The sequence below is a fragment of the Malus domestica genome, chromosome 09 (genome assembly GCF_042453785.1).
Source record: "Malus domestica chromosome 09, GDT2T_hap1".
NCBI lineage: Eukaryota > Viridiplantae > Streptophyta > Magnoliopsida > Rosales > Rosaceae > Malus > Malus domestica.
The window spans coordinates 13070427-13084725 of NC_091669.1; the positions used below are offsets into that span (position 1 = coordinate 13070427).

At 37.4% G+C, this 14299-nt stretch overlaps 3 protein-coding genes across 4 annotated transcripts; 2 read left to right on the plus strand and 1 right to left on the minus strand.

Moving 5' to 3' along the window:
- Positions 1–785: 785 nt before the first annotated feature.
- Positions 786–1220, plus strand: LOC103443381 (auxin-responsive protein SAUR21-like). Its single transcript, XM_070804367.1, has one exon. The coding sequence runs from the start codon at positions 786–788 to the stop codon at positions 1218–1220; it is 435 nt and encodes a 144-aa protein (XP_070660468.1).
- Positions 1221–2997: 1777 nt separating this feature from the next.
- LOC103443356 (protein SLOW GREEN 1, chloroplastic) lies at positions 2998–8619 on the plus strand. Of its 2 annotated transcripts, none has more exons than XM_008382185.4 (14): positions 2998–3277; positions 3400–3436; positions 3698–3788; positions 3913–4027; positions 4118–4188; positions 4438–4507; positions 4702–4764; positions 5691–5762; positions 5871–5972; positions 6134–6208; positions 6577–6684; positions 6929–7045; positions 7702–7758; positions 8150–8619. In XM_008382185.4, the coding sequence occupies exons 1-14, from the start codon at positions 3140–3142 to the stop codon at positions 8204–8206; spliced, it is 1173 nt and encodes a 390-aa protein (XP_008380407.3). In that variant the 5' UTR covers positions 2998–3139; the 3' UTR covers positions 8207–8619. The 2 variants fall into 2 exon arrangements, with proteins under 2 accessions (XP_008380407.3, XP_028964067.2); XM_029108234.2 differs by having other exon boundaries at positions 3011–3277; positions 8064–8619.
- A 476-nt stretch (positions 8620–9095) lies between these two features.
- LOC103411551 (uncharacterized) lies at positions 9096–9873 on the minus strand. Its single transcript, XM_008350177.4, has one exon. It carries the CDS (start codon positions 9691–9693, stop codon positions 9241–9243), a length of 453 nt encoding a protein of 150 aa, XP_008348399.1. The 5' UTR covers positions 9694–9873; the 3' UTR covers positions 9096–9240.
- Positions 9874–14299: the final 4426 nt, after the last annotated feature.

Below are 14299 nucleotides of genomic sequence, written 5' to 3' on the forward strand. Positions count from 1 at the left end.
AAGCACATGGGAAATTATTGTGTAGTGTGGTTCAAGAGTCATTTTAGTGCGATTCAGTTTGAATATCTCTTTCCGTAAATTAGAATATTTTAAAATATCATTTTTTAGAAAAATAAAAAAACTTACATTATAACATATATGGATGGATTACTAATATGGATGTAGATCTATCTCTATTAGAAATGTGATACAAATGTAGCATGAAAATGTAATAAAATAACATTTTTTTATCATATTATCGTAAGTCGATTCAATAACTTTGCTTTTTAACCATTTCATACAATAAAGTTTCCTAGCTCATGAAGATTAAGTTACATGGTCGGATATTTTGCGTGTTCAATCGCATTTTGGTCGTAGAATAATACAACTTTCATGGAAATAAATCCATATAGATAAGTCCTAAAATTTAGTGGTAGAATCCATGGAAATAAATCCGATCTGCATGCATGTACAATTAATGCACGGTTAGCCCATTTGATTCCAAAATTTAATAGGATACGACTTATATATTTTGGTACTCAATCATTGTGTTTGTAAATGCTATAATAAGCTGGTGATCACCCTATACGTACTCGATTCAGAACTTTAATGTATATATAATATGTGCGTGAAGATTCCATCAAGCCGCATTTGGAAGCCTTATAAATACACCTCCTCACATTCCTGACGTTCACAACATATATATCATGACATATGTTAATAATATTACAATCCCACCATTTTCATCATCGATCTCCATCTATCATTTCCTAATGGCAACTACAAGCAAAAGGGTCAAAACAATCATGCCGGCAATCCAACTCAAACAAGTAATGAAGCTTTGGAAGGCCATAAGTCTCAATGGAAAATCTTCTCCTGCTCCCTCAGGTTTCCTTCCTGTTTACATTGGATGGAATCGCACCCGGTTCCTGATCCCCACCCACTACCTCAATTTTCCGATCTTCGCGGCTCTTCTTCGCAAGTCTGGGGAGGAATTCGGGTTCAAGGTCAACGGAGGCATAGTGTTGCCGTGTGATGTTGAGTTCTTCAAAGAGGTCTTGAACTTGCTTCGAAAAGATGAGAAAAGGTATGGGAGCCTAGAGGTGCCTGAGTTCTTGAAGATGGTTTCTGAGGTTCGTAATTTTGATTATTCCTCTACGATGTGCAGCAAGGAAGATAGCGATAGTTGCGATCATCATCAGGGATACTTAAGACCTTTGCTGCAAAAAGCTAGGGCCTGATTGTTACATGGATATATATTTTCTTTAGTCGTGGTGGGTGGAAAATTGTGAATATATCCACTGTTCTAAAAATCTCAGCTTAGGCATCGCCCCGATTAATGCCTAAGCGTTTAAAAATTAAGAAATTGCACATAGACTTGTTGAGACGCCACCTAGACCACCTAGGCACCCGTCTAGACCCGCCTAGGTTGCGACTCACTTAGACAGAAAATATATAACTTTCTTTTTGCATCTAATTTTTTTTCAATAAATTGTAAGAGATTTGTTGAATAGTTAAAAAAACACACATCATATGCTTGTTCCCTATGTTTTCATTATGTTCAAATACTTCATAATGTATATATCATTCTATTTTGTAGTTTATGATAAAATTATATATATATATATATATATTAAGTATAAACAAGCACTTATTTACATGAAATATGATAGATTTATTTAAATCCAACTAGTCCACCTAGGTGTCCGCCTAGCCTCTTAGGCGATAGGCCTTAGCCTACCATCCGACTAGCGCCTAACGTCTTTCAGAACCTTGATATCATTCAATCTTTCTTTTATTTCTTAATAGTTTGGGCTATCTAATTTATAGCTTTGAGATTCTAATTTCATTGTTGTCCATGTATATGGACGAGAATTATTGTCTTATGTTGTACTTTGAATTCACTTATATTAATTGGCATTCTTCAATATTAATGTTAATTATATGATGTTTCCTTTGGGGGTGAAATGTTGGATATGAGGGTAGGAAATATGAGATCAAATTTTGTGCACCTAAAATGGGTGTAACCTCTCTGTAGCTCAAATTATATATTTTAAATGAATTTAAATTATTAAGAATCAATAACAAAAGGAGAAGGGCATCCACTGTAACACTACGTCAACTTCTACATATTGAAATATATTGGCATGGCAAAAACCCTACTAACTACTAACGATCACTTGGTAAAAATGCTTCAAAAAATAATTCTCAAGTGGGAAGTGTGCATGCAGTCTAGGAGCCGAATTGTTTGCTGAAGAAGAATACACCACGGCAATGTACCACTTGTTTGTAAGCAGTTACTTCGTAGAAATGAGCTTTTAATTTCATCGAGAAAGAACGAAAAAGAAAAGTTTTCAAAATAAAAAAAAGAATGTGATATTGGCACTCCAAAAATCTCATTCTACACTTCTGACGAGTGTATTTTTCTTTCCTAATATAAAAAGTTTGGAATGTAGAATGAGATTTTTGGAGTGCTAACTAATAACAATTCTCTAAAAAAAAAAAAGGAAAGGATAATGATTGTGTTCCCTCATGGAAAACTTATTTGTTTTTTAACTTATGATTAACATATCTTTATTGTATAAACATTATAATTGGGACCTATTATTTTCTTTATCATTATTTAAAAATCACATAAGCAAAATATTCATTCAATACGTACAACTTTTAGCCATCCATATATGTCAAACCAATTGACGATTTAGGCAACAAATAGCATCTTGACAGTCCATTTGTTTAACATACATGGATGACTAATTTTTTGTAATTGAATGACTTTTTATGATGAGAAACACAAAACATTATCCAAACAATAAAAGTATGTTGCAAGTGGCCTTTTACCACAGCTGTAAAAAATTGTTGAGGCCTTACATAATAACGTGAGTTTGAATTCTTTCAACGACTAATTTAACATTTAATCAAATAAAATTTATCGTTTGATAAAAAAAATAAAAAAAAATAAAAAAAACTAATAAAAGCATGTTTCACTTTCATTTATCTAGCTGACATGTCAAGAATCTTATCTTGGGGGGCCCACTTTGAAGGCTTAGCTCGTTCAACATTTTCGACTCAGAAGAGTGTTTCTTCGTCGCACCACAAGAAAAGAACAATAAAACCGTTAATCTGAGAAATTCCGAGGGAAAAAGCAGCAACGCCAGTCATGTCGTTCGCAGCAACACCAGCGACAACGATGACGACATGCCGCTTCGTTACGCTTCGAATTCGGTGCACTGATTCCAAGCCCAGAACTGGTTTCGGAAGCAAAACCAACAGCAAGAACAAGAACAACCTCAGCCAGGTCCCATGTTGTCTGCAATTGTTCACCAAGATTGATCCTTTTCGTTTTATTTTAATTAAATTAGAAATCTTTACTTGATTCGATTTAGAAATCTGTGCTAAAACTTCATATGTGCCAAGCAGGAATCAACTACCAAACGGTCTGGTGGCGTTCCTACTCGTAAGTGAATCAACCATTTACTTATACATACATACACACACACACACACACACACACACACATATATATATATATATATATGCGTATTGATTTTTGGCTACTACCCAATTGAATTTTTCTAGAAATTTTACAAAATTAATGACCAATTTGGAGGCTTGTTTAATTATTTTGTAATTTCTAGTCCCACATTTCTGTTTGATTAGTGGGTTCTCCCCGATGCTTTTTATTGCATATGGTTCAAGCTGACATTTCCGTTTGTAGAGGCACCCGGGTTAAGTTCTCGGTTCGATGGAAAGGTTAAGAGAAACCCTGCTGAGCTTGAGTTTGAGGAACGTCTAGCAGCAGTCAGAAGGTAAAAGTTTATGTGTGTATTGCTGCATTAGCATATCATAAGAGCTTATTGGATGGTTCCATATTTGTAATGTTTAGCTTAGAATTGTTTCGATTAAGTATCATCAGTTGTGTACGAAATTCAGTTCAGCAATTGAGCAGAAGAAGGTAGTGGAGAAAAAGGAGTTTGGGCCAATTGACTATGATGCACCTGTTGAGTTGGAGAAAACGGATAAGAAAAAAATTGGACTCGGTGCACAGGTAATATTTTCTGCATTCTGCTTTCTGACTTGTAAATAAATACCATGGTATACTGTACATATCACTAATTCAAAGTTTGTCATGGTATAGATTGGAGTAGGTGTAGCTGTAGTGGTCTTTGGTTTGGTTTTTGCTCTTGGAGACTTTCTTCCTTCTGGAAGGTATGGCATAGTAGATTAAAGGTCTTTTACGTACAGAATAACCTTTATTTTGCCATCCTTCTACAGTCTTCCCATAACCGCTTGATTTATCATACTTTTCTTAGTTTTGGCACATGATTTTGGAAAAAAAATGTGAAACATTAGGGATTTATGGTATCTCATATTCTTAATATTTTCTTATTCTAGTAGTTGTTTGTTGAATATATTCAGAGGAATGATTTTATTTTGATATGGTCTTCAAGTTTTCAGTTTGAGTCCTACTGAGGATACTGCAGCAACTGCCAATAAACTGTCCGAAGAAGAGAAAGCGTCACTTCAGGTAAGTTTTTGCATCTCAAAACTTGTGTAATGTCGTGACCCAACCCACTGGTGTGATTGTATCTCTTGTGCACTTCTCCATCAACACTTATTCTATAATTTCCACTCGCCCAATTCTAATAAATTAAATCCTATTGTGCATTATGAAAGAATCATGAAAAGATCATTAACACTTTTACCTTCGGTTTGTATCAGACTAGGCTGAAAGAATATGAAGCAACGCTTAGTAACTCCCCAAAAGATCCAACTGCTCTTGAGGTGAGCTGTAGTGTGAAACACAAGATACTATTGTGCTTCCTTTGTTACTAAATCCTGCTACTGCTTGAACTATAATTTTACTTATTGAAGTTGGACTTCGATTCTCTATTTAGTCAACAACTGCTTGAAACTCGTGGTTTTGTTGCTTATTATACTTAATATGCTCAATCATTAACATCAAAACTATTCCTGGTCAAGAAAAATAATCGGTTACCAATGTATGATAACAATTGCTTATGCCAATTCTGGTTGAACTGTTTGACAATAAAGTTTAAACATGAATCTGTTTGACTTGTTAGCTTTCATCCAGAACCAAAGTCCAAAGACAATGATATCCTATTATTTAATGAGAAGTATTGATAAAAGATTCCGGTACAAAAAAGTTTAGGGGGAGGGGAGGCTACCCCAACCTAGGCCAGGGCATACCACAAGCCTCTTTGAGGACTTACAGAGGGGGTCTGAGCCCTTTTTTGGCTTTTATCGATTGCCCACCAAGAGGGATTGCTGGTAGCGGGACTTGAACCTAGGCCTTGGTCTAGTGAAGAGAGCGATCCTTACCAACTCAAATAACCCTTGTTGGCAAAGATTTTACATTATATATATATATATATATATTGTTCTGGAATCTGGTTAAGGATACGATCCAGTAGAACCCAACCTAATCCTAGTCATCTGTTCTGGATTAAAAGTGAAGTTGGAAAAAATTGAAAATAATAAATGGCTTGATAAGCCTGTCTTCATGTTGCTGCCTTTGAAAAAAGAAAATAACCGCGCACAATCAAGATTCAAGAAGAAAGAAGATAAACATTTTTTTTGGAGAAAGAATATTACTACAATTGTGAAGACTAAGGCAAATTCAGGTCTTAATTTGATTGCCGATGGTTCTGTTCTACCATCGAATCTCAAGTGGCAGCCATCTTTTGCAGGGAGCTGCAGTAAGCTTAGCAGAATTAGGAGAATATACACAGGCTTCAACTCTGCTTCAAGACTTGATTAAGGTTTGGTCATGTTTTTGCTTTTGGATTTATCGCATATTGTTTGTGGCAGCACATGCTGTTTAAAATGTTCTATTAGGAGAATCTCACGCCAAATGATTGGTTACGCAGGAGAAACCAAGTGATCCTGAAGTTTTTCGTTTGCTTGGAGAAGTTAAATATGAACTCAAGGATTTTGAAGAAAGTGCTGCTGCATTTAAGGTTTCTTCATCGGTCAGTCTCTGAAACTGTGAACACTGAGCTCAACTGATTCGAATAAATTTCTATCACTCAAGATGTGTTGATATTATTAGTTTGCTGATAATTATCATTAATCCCTACTAACGTAAGTTCATTAAAATTCTGAATATGAATGTTGTGTTGCTGTGTGACAGATGTCTAAAGATCTCAAATTTGAAGTTCTGCGTGGCCTTACGAATGCATTACTTGCTGCTAAAAAACCAGATGAGGTTTCCCGTTATTCTTTGTGAATTGAAATAAAATGCATTAACCTTGATTTAAGAATATTCCTGAGATAGCATTCTTATTGACGTCATGAGGCAGGATCCAAACCATTTACCACGGTTCTTAAAAATCTTTTTATGGTATCAAATTTGTCATCTAAAATAATATTACCTGTTCTAGACTATGACATTTCATTTCCATATGGCTTGACCTTGCCTAGCCAACGGAATCTGGTTGGCTCACTTGCACCAATTATTATTTATTGGTCGATCGCATGTTTGAGTAATGTTCTGAGATTTTGCTTCACAATTGTCCCCTTTTATTCTACACTCTACTGAGTTTCTTACAAATAGTAAAATTATACTTATTGCAGGCTGTTCAATTTCTTCTTGCCTCTCATGAACGTATGAATGTGGACAAGCCAGACACAAAGGCTGGAAGTAGTGCGACTGAAACAAATTCGCAGGTGGACCCTATTCAAGTGAGTCACAGATTCTATTGTATCACGTAATTTGGCATCATGAAAATGGCTCATGAACAACTATTGCACTTTTGTGTGTTAATGAGAAGAATATGTTTTGACCATTTTTTTTTAATTTGCTCCCCCATGTTTTAAATTTTCTGTTCAGTTCTTTATTATTGTTCATTCAAATGCTTATTGTTATCCAATATTTGATCCTTTGCGGTTGTTCCTCCCTTCATTTTGTTATGCCACGAATAATCAGGTCGAATTACTTCTTGGAAAAGCCTATTCAGATTGGGGCCATATCAGTGATGCTGTTTCTGTCTATGACCGGCTCATCTCTAGTCATCCAAATGACTTCCGCGGTTACTTGGCCAAGGTTTTCTTCTTTTTGGCTGTCCTTTTTATAAAGAAGATTGTCAAAGGCTTTCCGTTTGACCTTTGTAGAGTGCTCTGCATATGTATTCACATACAGTTAAACTCAAAAAAGCCTTAATCAAGTTCCTAATTACCAAAAAAAAAAAATAAGGTTCCTCCTAATGACACGGGGTTGGTTGGATGTCTTAGAAAGGAGAAAAAACTACAAACAACTCAGGGTTGGCAACATAAATGTCATTTAGCTCTAACCTAGAAACCTATTGTCTGTTACATGACTGTTGATAATGTTTGGCCTTGTCCTTTAAGGTTCCTCAGATTCGCTCGGTAGCACTTCCTTATTATGAAGAATTGTTCTTTAAGTGTTTCCTAGGGTTATAGAAGCACTTTACTGTGTTTTGGAGAAACACATGCTTCCTTAAGAAGTGCTTCAAGTGAATATCTTGGAAGCGCTCCAGTTTATTGAAATTTTTAGTGCTAACAAAAAAAGCACCCCTATTGAATATAAATAGCAACGATGGTCCTTGAACTATTTTTATGGTATTCTGCATAACTCTTTTTTGCATCGGTATTTTGGCCAGTCTGCATGTGCTAGATGATCCTAGGTATTTCTGACGAAGAAGAGCTTGCATTAAAGTTGGTTCTCTAATGGTTCTGCAGGGAATTATTTTGAGAGAAAATGGTAAAGCTGGAGAAGCGGAGAGGATGTTTATACAGGTAAATATATGCATCTCTGTTTGCAGATGAACTATTTTTCGGTAGATACACATGCATGCAAGTGCACACACATTTCATGTAAAGATGATGTTTATACTGGTAAATATAGGTATGTCTATTGACAGACGAAGTATATTTCTGTAGACACATGCTTACCTGCACATGTACACACATTACATGTAAAGAGTATTCAATTTATAACGCTACTGAAAAGCCGTCTGCGGTTCCAATTTTCGAATCCCATGGAGTATAATTTAGAGGATGACATCCTTTTTGTGTTTGTGTCAACTGTATGTCAAATTCAGATGTCTGATTGGCCTAGCGTTCAGGCATGTTTGTTTAAGTGGCAAGGGATGCAGCTAATCTATCTACCATGGAGTTGCATGTGCAGGCACGGTTCTTTGCACCGGATAAAGCCAAAGCATTTGTAGACCGATACTCAAGATAATGACCACATTGTTATTCCTCAAGTAGGGTGTGTCATATAGGTCTTGGACGAAATATCTAGTCACGGGTGCTTCTTGCTAGTTCGCTTGACCATTGAAATTCAGATATGCTTCCCTCCAACGGACTGCTCATTTTCTCTCGAAAACCACCTCGCCGACCTCTACCACTTTGAATCACTTCACTCACGGTTGCAGAGACCTGAAGAATTTTCACAATCAATTTTACTCAACTCGTGATCAAATGAGCTGTGAAAGTAGGATGATAGGAGTTTCGAGGATGAGTTTGTATAATTTTGTTATTGATTCTGATTTTCCACATTTTTCAATCATCGACGAAGTCTTTATCACAAAAGTTACCCATAACTGTATGATTGTGAGCTTTTGTTAATCAGAACTATATATTTCGTTACCAAAATTTACTGTTTAAATTGCACTTTTTAACGAATCTTACAGATTATTTGAGTTGGATTTTTACTTGTGAGCTAAGCAGCAACAACAACAACAAAGCCTTCTCCCACTAAGTGGGGTCGGCTATATGAATCCTAAAACGTCATTGCGCTCAGTACAAACTTGTGAGCTAAGCATGGTTAAGAAAAACAAGTTTTTTTTCTATCGGTATCGTTTTGAGACAACTTTATTGATATCAAGACGAATAGGCTAAGTGAACGATACAATGAGTCAACGAGTCAACTATAATTTGGCATCCAACTCACTTTTCAATATTTATGGGAGAGGAACTTAAAATCTCTCACAAATGACGAATAATACCGCCAAGATTATATGACGATTAAGAAAAACAAGTTAAATAAAATACCAAACTCCAATTATATGTTGAAATCGATTTCCAACCCTTTGTTCATAACCCTTGGCTAATGTAAAAGGCAAATTAACTTTCTCAATAGGAATTATATTTAATATTACACCAATAAAATGCATTTCCCTTCTAACTTTTACCACTACAAATTTGATCAACAACCCAAAAAACCCTTGAACTAAATCCAACCCAAAAGGGCAGAAAAATAAAAAAAAATGAACATCAAGCATTATCCTTGGTGGCACTCCTAACAGTGTTCCAAATCTCCCCAAAACCCCTAATCACATGAGGAAGAACAGTCTCAATGCCCTTCAAAGTGACCCCAGAAGCAACCCCAATTCCAAAAGCTTCACCAAATCCAGGCTTGGAGTCAACCTTCATGTTCAGAATTGCAAGGCTATTGTTGGTGCTGTCAATTTTCCTTGAAGTCTCGGCCAAAATCCTGTCCTTTCTGCCCCTGCCGGAAGATATGACCCTATAGAGGGCGGTCTGAAGGTCACCTATGACCTTCAGAGAGGCCTCCTGGGAGTCCAGGCCCTGGGACTCGTAGTGGGATATGAGCTCTTGTGCGGTTGGCAGCTTTGTCTTTTGGGGTTTTTGTGGGGTTGGGGCTGTGGATGTTGTGGGGATTTTGGGGTTTTGAGGGACGGATTTGTTGAAGGTTGGCTTTTCCATTGGTGGGTTGGAAAGATTTGTGGGAAATACAGAGAAAGATCGAAGCTTTTTAGGGGTTTTCGCGTGGGTTTTTTGAGAAGTCGAGGGGAGGAGCTTCCAATGGGGGATTTTGAAGGGTTTATGGAAAGATAAGATGGAACTCCCATAGTCCCATGGGGACAGCGAGGGTAAAATGGTCTAAATATTTGCTTGGTACGAAGCGCTTTGCCATATATTGGACTGGGTCTTTTAGGTTATGTATTGAATTATGTTGGGCCAATGCTAATATTTTTGGAGTAGGCCTGTTGGCCGAAGCTCATCCATTGAGCCATGACACAAGTAACATTTTTACTTGGGAATTGGAAGGACAATACCTAACTCGTACGAAGTTATTCTTCCTGTACGTGACATTATTTTATTACACAAATTTTATAATTGAAATCGCTCCATTGTATTGATCATGTAGATGTAGTTCAAAAGATTAGAACAATCATTTGAAGGTTTTACTGACTATAATCACTATTTGGAATCACTTTTCTTAAGACGTGGCGAAGAAAAATCATTACTTCTTATCACAATATAGATTTTATTCCTCTACACAATTAGTCGAAGTTGAGATGAAAGTTTTTATGACTTGATAAAATAATTCATAAAATTAACTTCAAACCACATGAAATATTAATACGAGAAAATAGTTTAACAGGAATTAAAAGGGTTTAGGGTCCGTACCCTAATTAAAGACGACGATAACAATGATAACGACAACAAAAATACTAACATCTAGAAAAAAAAACCCTAATGAAACAGAAAAACCCTAACTAACGACATCATGGGTTTAGCCTAACAGGAACACTCCTTTAACTAGGATCGACAAGAGCGACTAATGAACATAAAACAACTACGAGAATGATGAGTACTAGAAAATAAAAAATATCTACCCAATCCCAGCGGCGGGAGCCTTGAAGTTGTAGTAAAGCGTGCAATTCTTCTCGAGTCACACCATCACCTCGAGCCCAGATAATGGTAGCAAGGTCATCATAATTAGATGGAAGTCCGTCAAGGACGTGATCAACAAAATCACAGTCATCGAGTGGAGATCCCGCGGCGGCGAGGTCGTCAGCTATGTCTTCTGCCTCCTCTAGGTATTCCTCCATCGACATCCTTCCTTTCGTTAGGGTTTGAATACGAGCCTTGAGATGTAGGACGTGAGCTTTCGCTACCGGAGCGAGTCGCTTCTCCAAGTTTAGCCATACATCTCTAGCACTTGCGCATCCTACTGTGTAACAGAGTAGTGTGGAGTCTACTAGATTTGCACTGATGAGGGTCATACATGTTCGGTCCTTCTTGATCCAACTCGTATAGGCTGGGTTTTCAACCGTGGAGATTTTGCCCCTTCGATCCATCAGAAATTGTGGTGGAGGCTGCTCTAGTCCTTCCACCATGTTGAACATGTCGTAGTACATTAGAATGGGGATGAAGGAAGACCTCCAAAGAAAATAGTTGGTTCTGGTGAGGTAGACTGGCACAAGTTCGGCTACAGCTTGGGTCTCAGTGAGAGGTAGGAAGTTTGGAGATGATGATGGGTTGGTGACTATAGGCTCTGAACCAGTATTACGGGATTCTTCTGCCATGGTCAATCAATCGGATTGGTCTGCACACGAAAACATAAAATTTGTTATTCATGCATGTAAATTCACAAGTTCATAACCAAGAACATAAGAACCAGCCAACACACAGGAATTTCATCAATAATCAATCAACTGGAAATTATTTCATAAACTAGAGTTTACTCCTCCCGAGCTAACCTGGAGAAGATTAGAAACACATTGGTTTAATTATTAGAGAGAAATCAACAGAAATAAAGGCATTATACATGGAAGAATAGAGAAGAGGAAAACCTGAGGTACGAATCTATCTATGTTCTTCACCGTCTGTCGAATTCTGTTGTGGTTCCTTGAATCTTAAGTCGTACGTCCTTTTTATAGTGATTTCTTGCGGAGTACTCCTTGTATGCATGGAGCTATAATTCTTGTACTTCTCGTATTCTATCTCTTATATTTCTTGGATTCCTATGCAACTACGATTCTTATGTTTAGGAGAACTTTTATTTGTACGTACCACATTTAAACTGTTCGCACTTTATTTTATTTTATTATTATTATTATTTTAATAAAAGTAGCTCTTTACCATAGTGGTGAAAAGATGTTGTGTCATTACATAACAGTGTGGATTCGAACCCCGTTGGTGACTAATCTAATACCTAACTTACTAATGCTATTGCTCGACTCAAAAAAAAAAAAAAAAACTATTTTAGCCACATGCAATGCATGTACTTAATTTAATTATCAGAAACTCATTTCCGCAAAAAGGAGAAAATTAGTAGTTGCAGATATAAAGTAGGGAAAAACCAATCTTTCAATATTAAAGAGTCCTTTTTCTAGTACTGTTTTTCTTATCGTCCAAGCGAAAGTAGACAAATCCTTACCCAACTCCCCCTGCATCTCATTATACCTATACTCAAACCATTGCTCTTGGTTCTGTAATTTTGTCCTCCTTTGTACAGCGAAAGGATGACTTCGTCCTCACTCTACACGCGTTCTTTATCGCGGCCTTTTCTGTTCCATTTCTCTGCTGTTTTGTTCTCTACCTTTCGTTTTGCTTTTCTGTCGCCATTTCCTGCAATTGATTTTTTTTTTCTACCCCACATCTACACGTGTTGGTCATCGGGGAAAAGAAAGCGGTGGAAAGGCGAGGAAAGCAGTCGGAAAAGCTCATTTGTTTCTATTCACTGATCTCAGAAGGGGTATCCCTTCCATTCGCCATTCTCGAGTTCTCTTGATGGCATCTTCTCTACCCTATCTTCTGCAATTTGCTCCACCGCGGCAATACCTTTTGTGCTTTCTTCCACCCCATAGAACCCGCTCGATTTAGATTCTGGGTCTTGCGATTTTTGATAATCTTCCATGGTAACTAACTTTTGTTTGTTTTGGTTGGTCTAAATTTCAAATTTTTTGTTTTGGCTTGCTGCACATGATATGAGATTTGTTGATGCACAAAACCGGAGGTCTTGGAACAACGTAAATCCGGCTGTGAATCTGCAACTAATGTAAATGACACAAGATGTATCGTGGTTCACCCCAAGGTTTGGGCTACGTCCACACTGATTGTATTGTATTTCTCTGAGAAGTGAGGGAGAGAGTGTGAGAGCTTTTTTCTAGATAGGAGAGGCTTAAGGTTTGTGAGGGTGAGGAGGCCCTTTTATAGAATAAGGGCTCCTCCCCTAATTACATATTTGCCCCTTCCTTTATTACATAATTACATTTAAGTCCCCCTAGTATTCATACGAGGTCTAAATACGAGGCCCTAAATATGGTATAAACAGTAGTCCCCCAAGTCTTCAGTCAAGAGAGTCTTTTGGCTGGAGACTTGAAATTCAGTCCATGTGTGGGCCGAAATAACTAGATGTTGTCTTGAACTGATGCTTGATATGAGGCAGTGCTCAATTTGAAATGACGCTCAACTAGAAGTAGCACATGCTGCGAGGTTGCTCGGCTCGTGGCTTATGTTCCCTTGGTTGGCTCGGCTTGCGTCGTTTGAAGGTGAGGGGGTCCCTTTTATAGAATAAGGGCTCGCTCCTCAAATACATAAATGATGGGCTAGAAGTAATGCTCGCGGCGAGGCGGTTGCTCAGCTGGTGGTGCTGCTCTCTAATGATGGTGAGGGAGTCCCTTTTATAGAATAAGGGTTCGATCCTCAATACATAAACAATGGGTGTTCTCTAATGAAAGTGAGGGAGTCCCTTTTATAGAATAAGGGCTCGCTCCTCAATACATAAGTAATGGGCTAAGTCCCCTAAGTATTTTTCATGAGGCCCAATATATGGTACATAATGTAGTCCCCCAAGTCTTCGGTCAATAGAGTCTGTTGGCTGGAGACTTCAAATTGAATCCATGTATGGGCCGAAGTGGCGGTTGTTCAGAGGCGGTATTTGTATACCCTGCACTGAAGCTTTGTAGGTGAAGCTTTGAAGCTAGAGCTCTGTAAATGAAGCTTTTGAAGCTGATTGACATGAGTGATGCTCATGAATGTTTATGTTGATTGACATGAGTGATGCTCATGGATGTTGTCATGAGTGATGCTCATGAATGTTAACATGAGTGATGCTCATGAATGTTGACATGAATGATGGTCATGAATGTTTATGTATGATTGTCATGAGTGATGCTCATGAATGTTTATGTATCAATGACATGAGTAATGCTCATGTATAATTTGGAGTACTAGACGTACTTTTGATCACCTGGTTGGTGGCATGAATGATGCGAAATATATAAGCACACAAATTAAACCCTTTTTTTATCAATTGTAGTAAAGTATGTAAGTAGGGATCGTTCTAGGCCGGGGATTAGGATGGATTGCTAAATCACTTGGAAACTAACTTGAAAACTTAAAAACAAAGTTTAAAACACTAACTAGACTCAAAGAATGCAAAACTATACTTTAAAACACTAAAACAAACCAAAAGACTCAAAACAGCCCCTAAACACTCAAAACTACCTTAAACACACAATCTGGGCAGTTTTGGGACTCTAACACAAACTTGGACGAATTTTGGTTTTCTAATGAA

Coding starts and splice junctions, on each gene's coding strand:
- LOC103411551 (XM_008350177.4), bottom strand. CDS start 9,693: ATGGAAAAGCCAACCTTCAACAAATCCGTCCCTCAAAACCCCAAAATC.
- LOC103443356 (XM_029108234.2), top strand. CDS start 3,140: ATGTCGTTCGCAGCAACACCAGCGACAACGATGACGACATGCCGCTTC. Junction 4,765..5,690: donor AAGATCCAACTGCTCTTGAG/GTGAGCTGTAGT, acceptor CATCTTTTGCAG/GGAGCTGCAGTAAGCTTAGC. Junction 5,973..6,133: donor CATTTAAGGTTTCTTCATCG/GTCAGTCTCTGA, acceptor GCTGTGTGACAG/ATGTCTAAAGATCTCAAATT.
- LOC103443381 (XM_070804367.1), top strand. CDS start 786: ATGCCGGCAATCCAACTCAAACAAGTAATGAAGCTTTGGAAGGCCATA.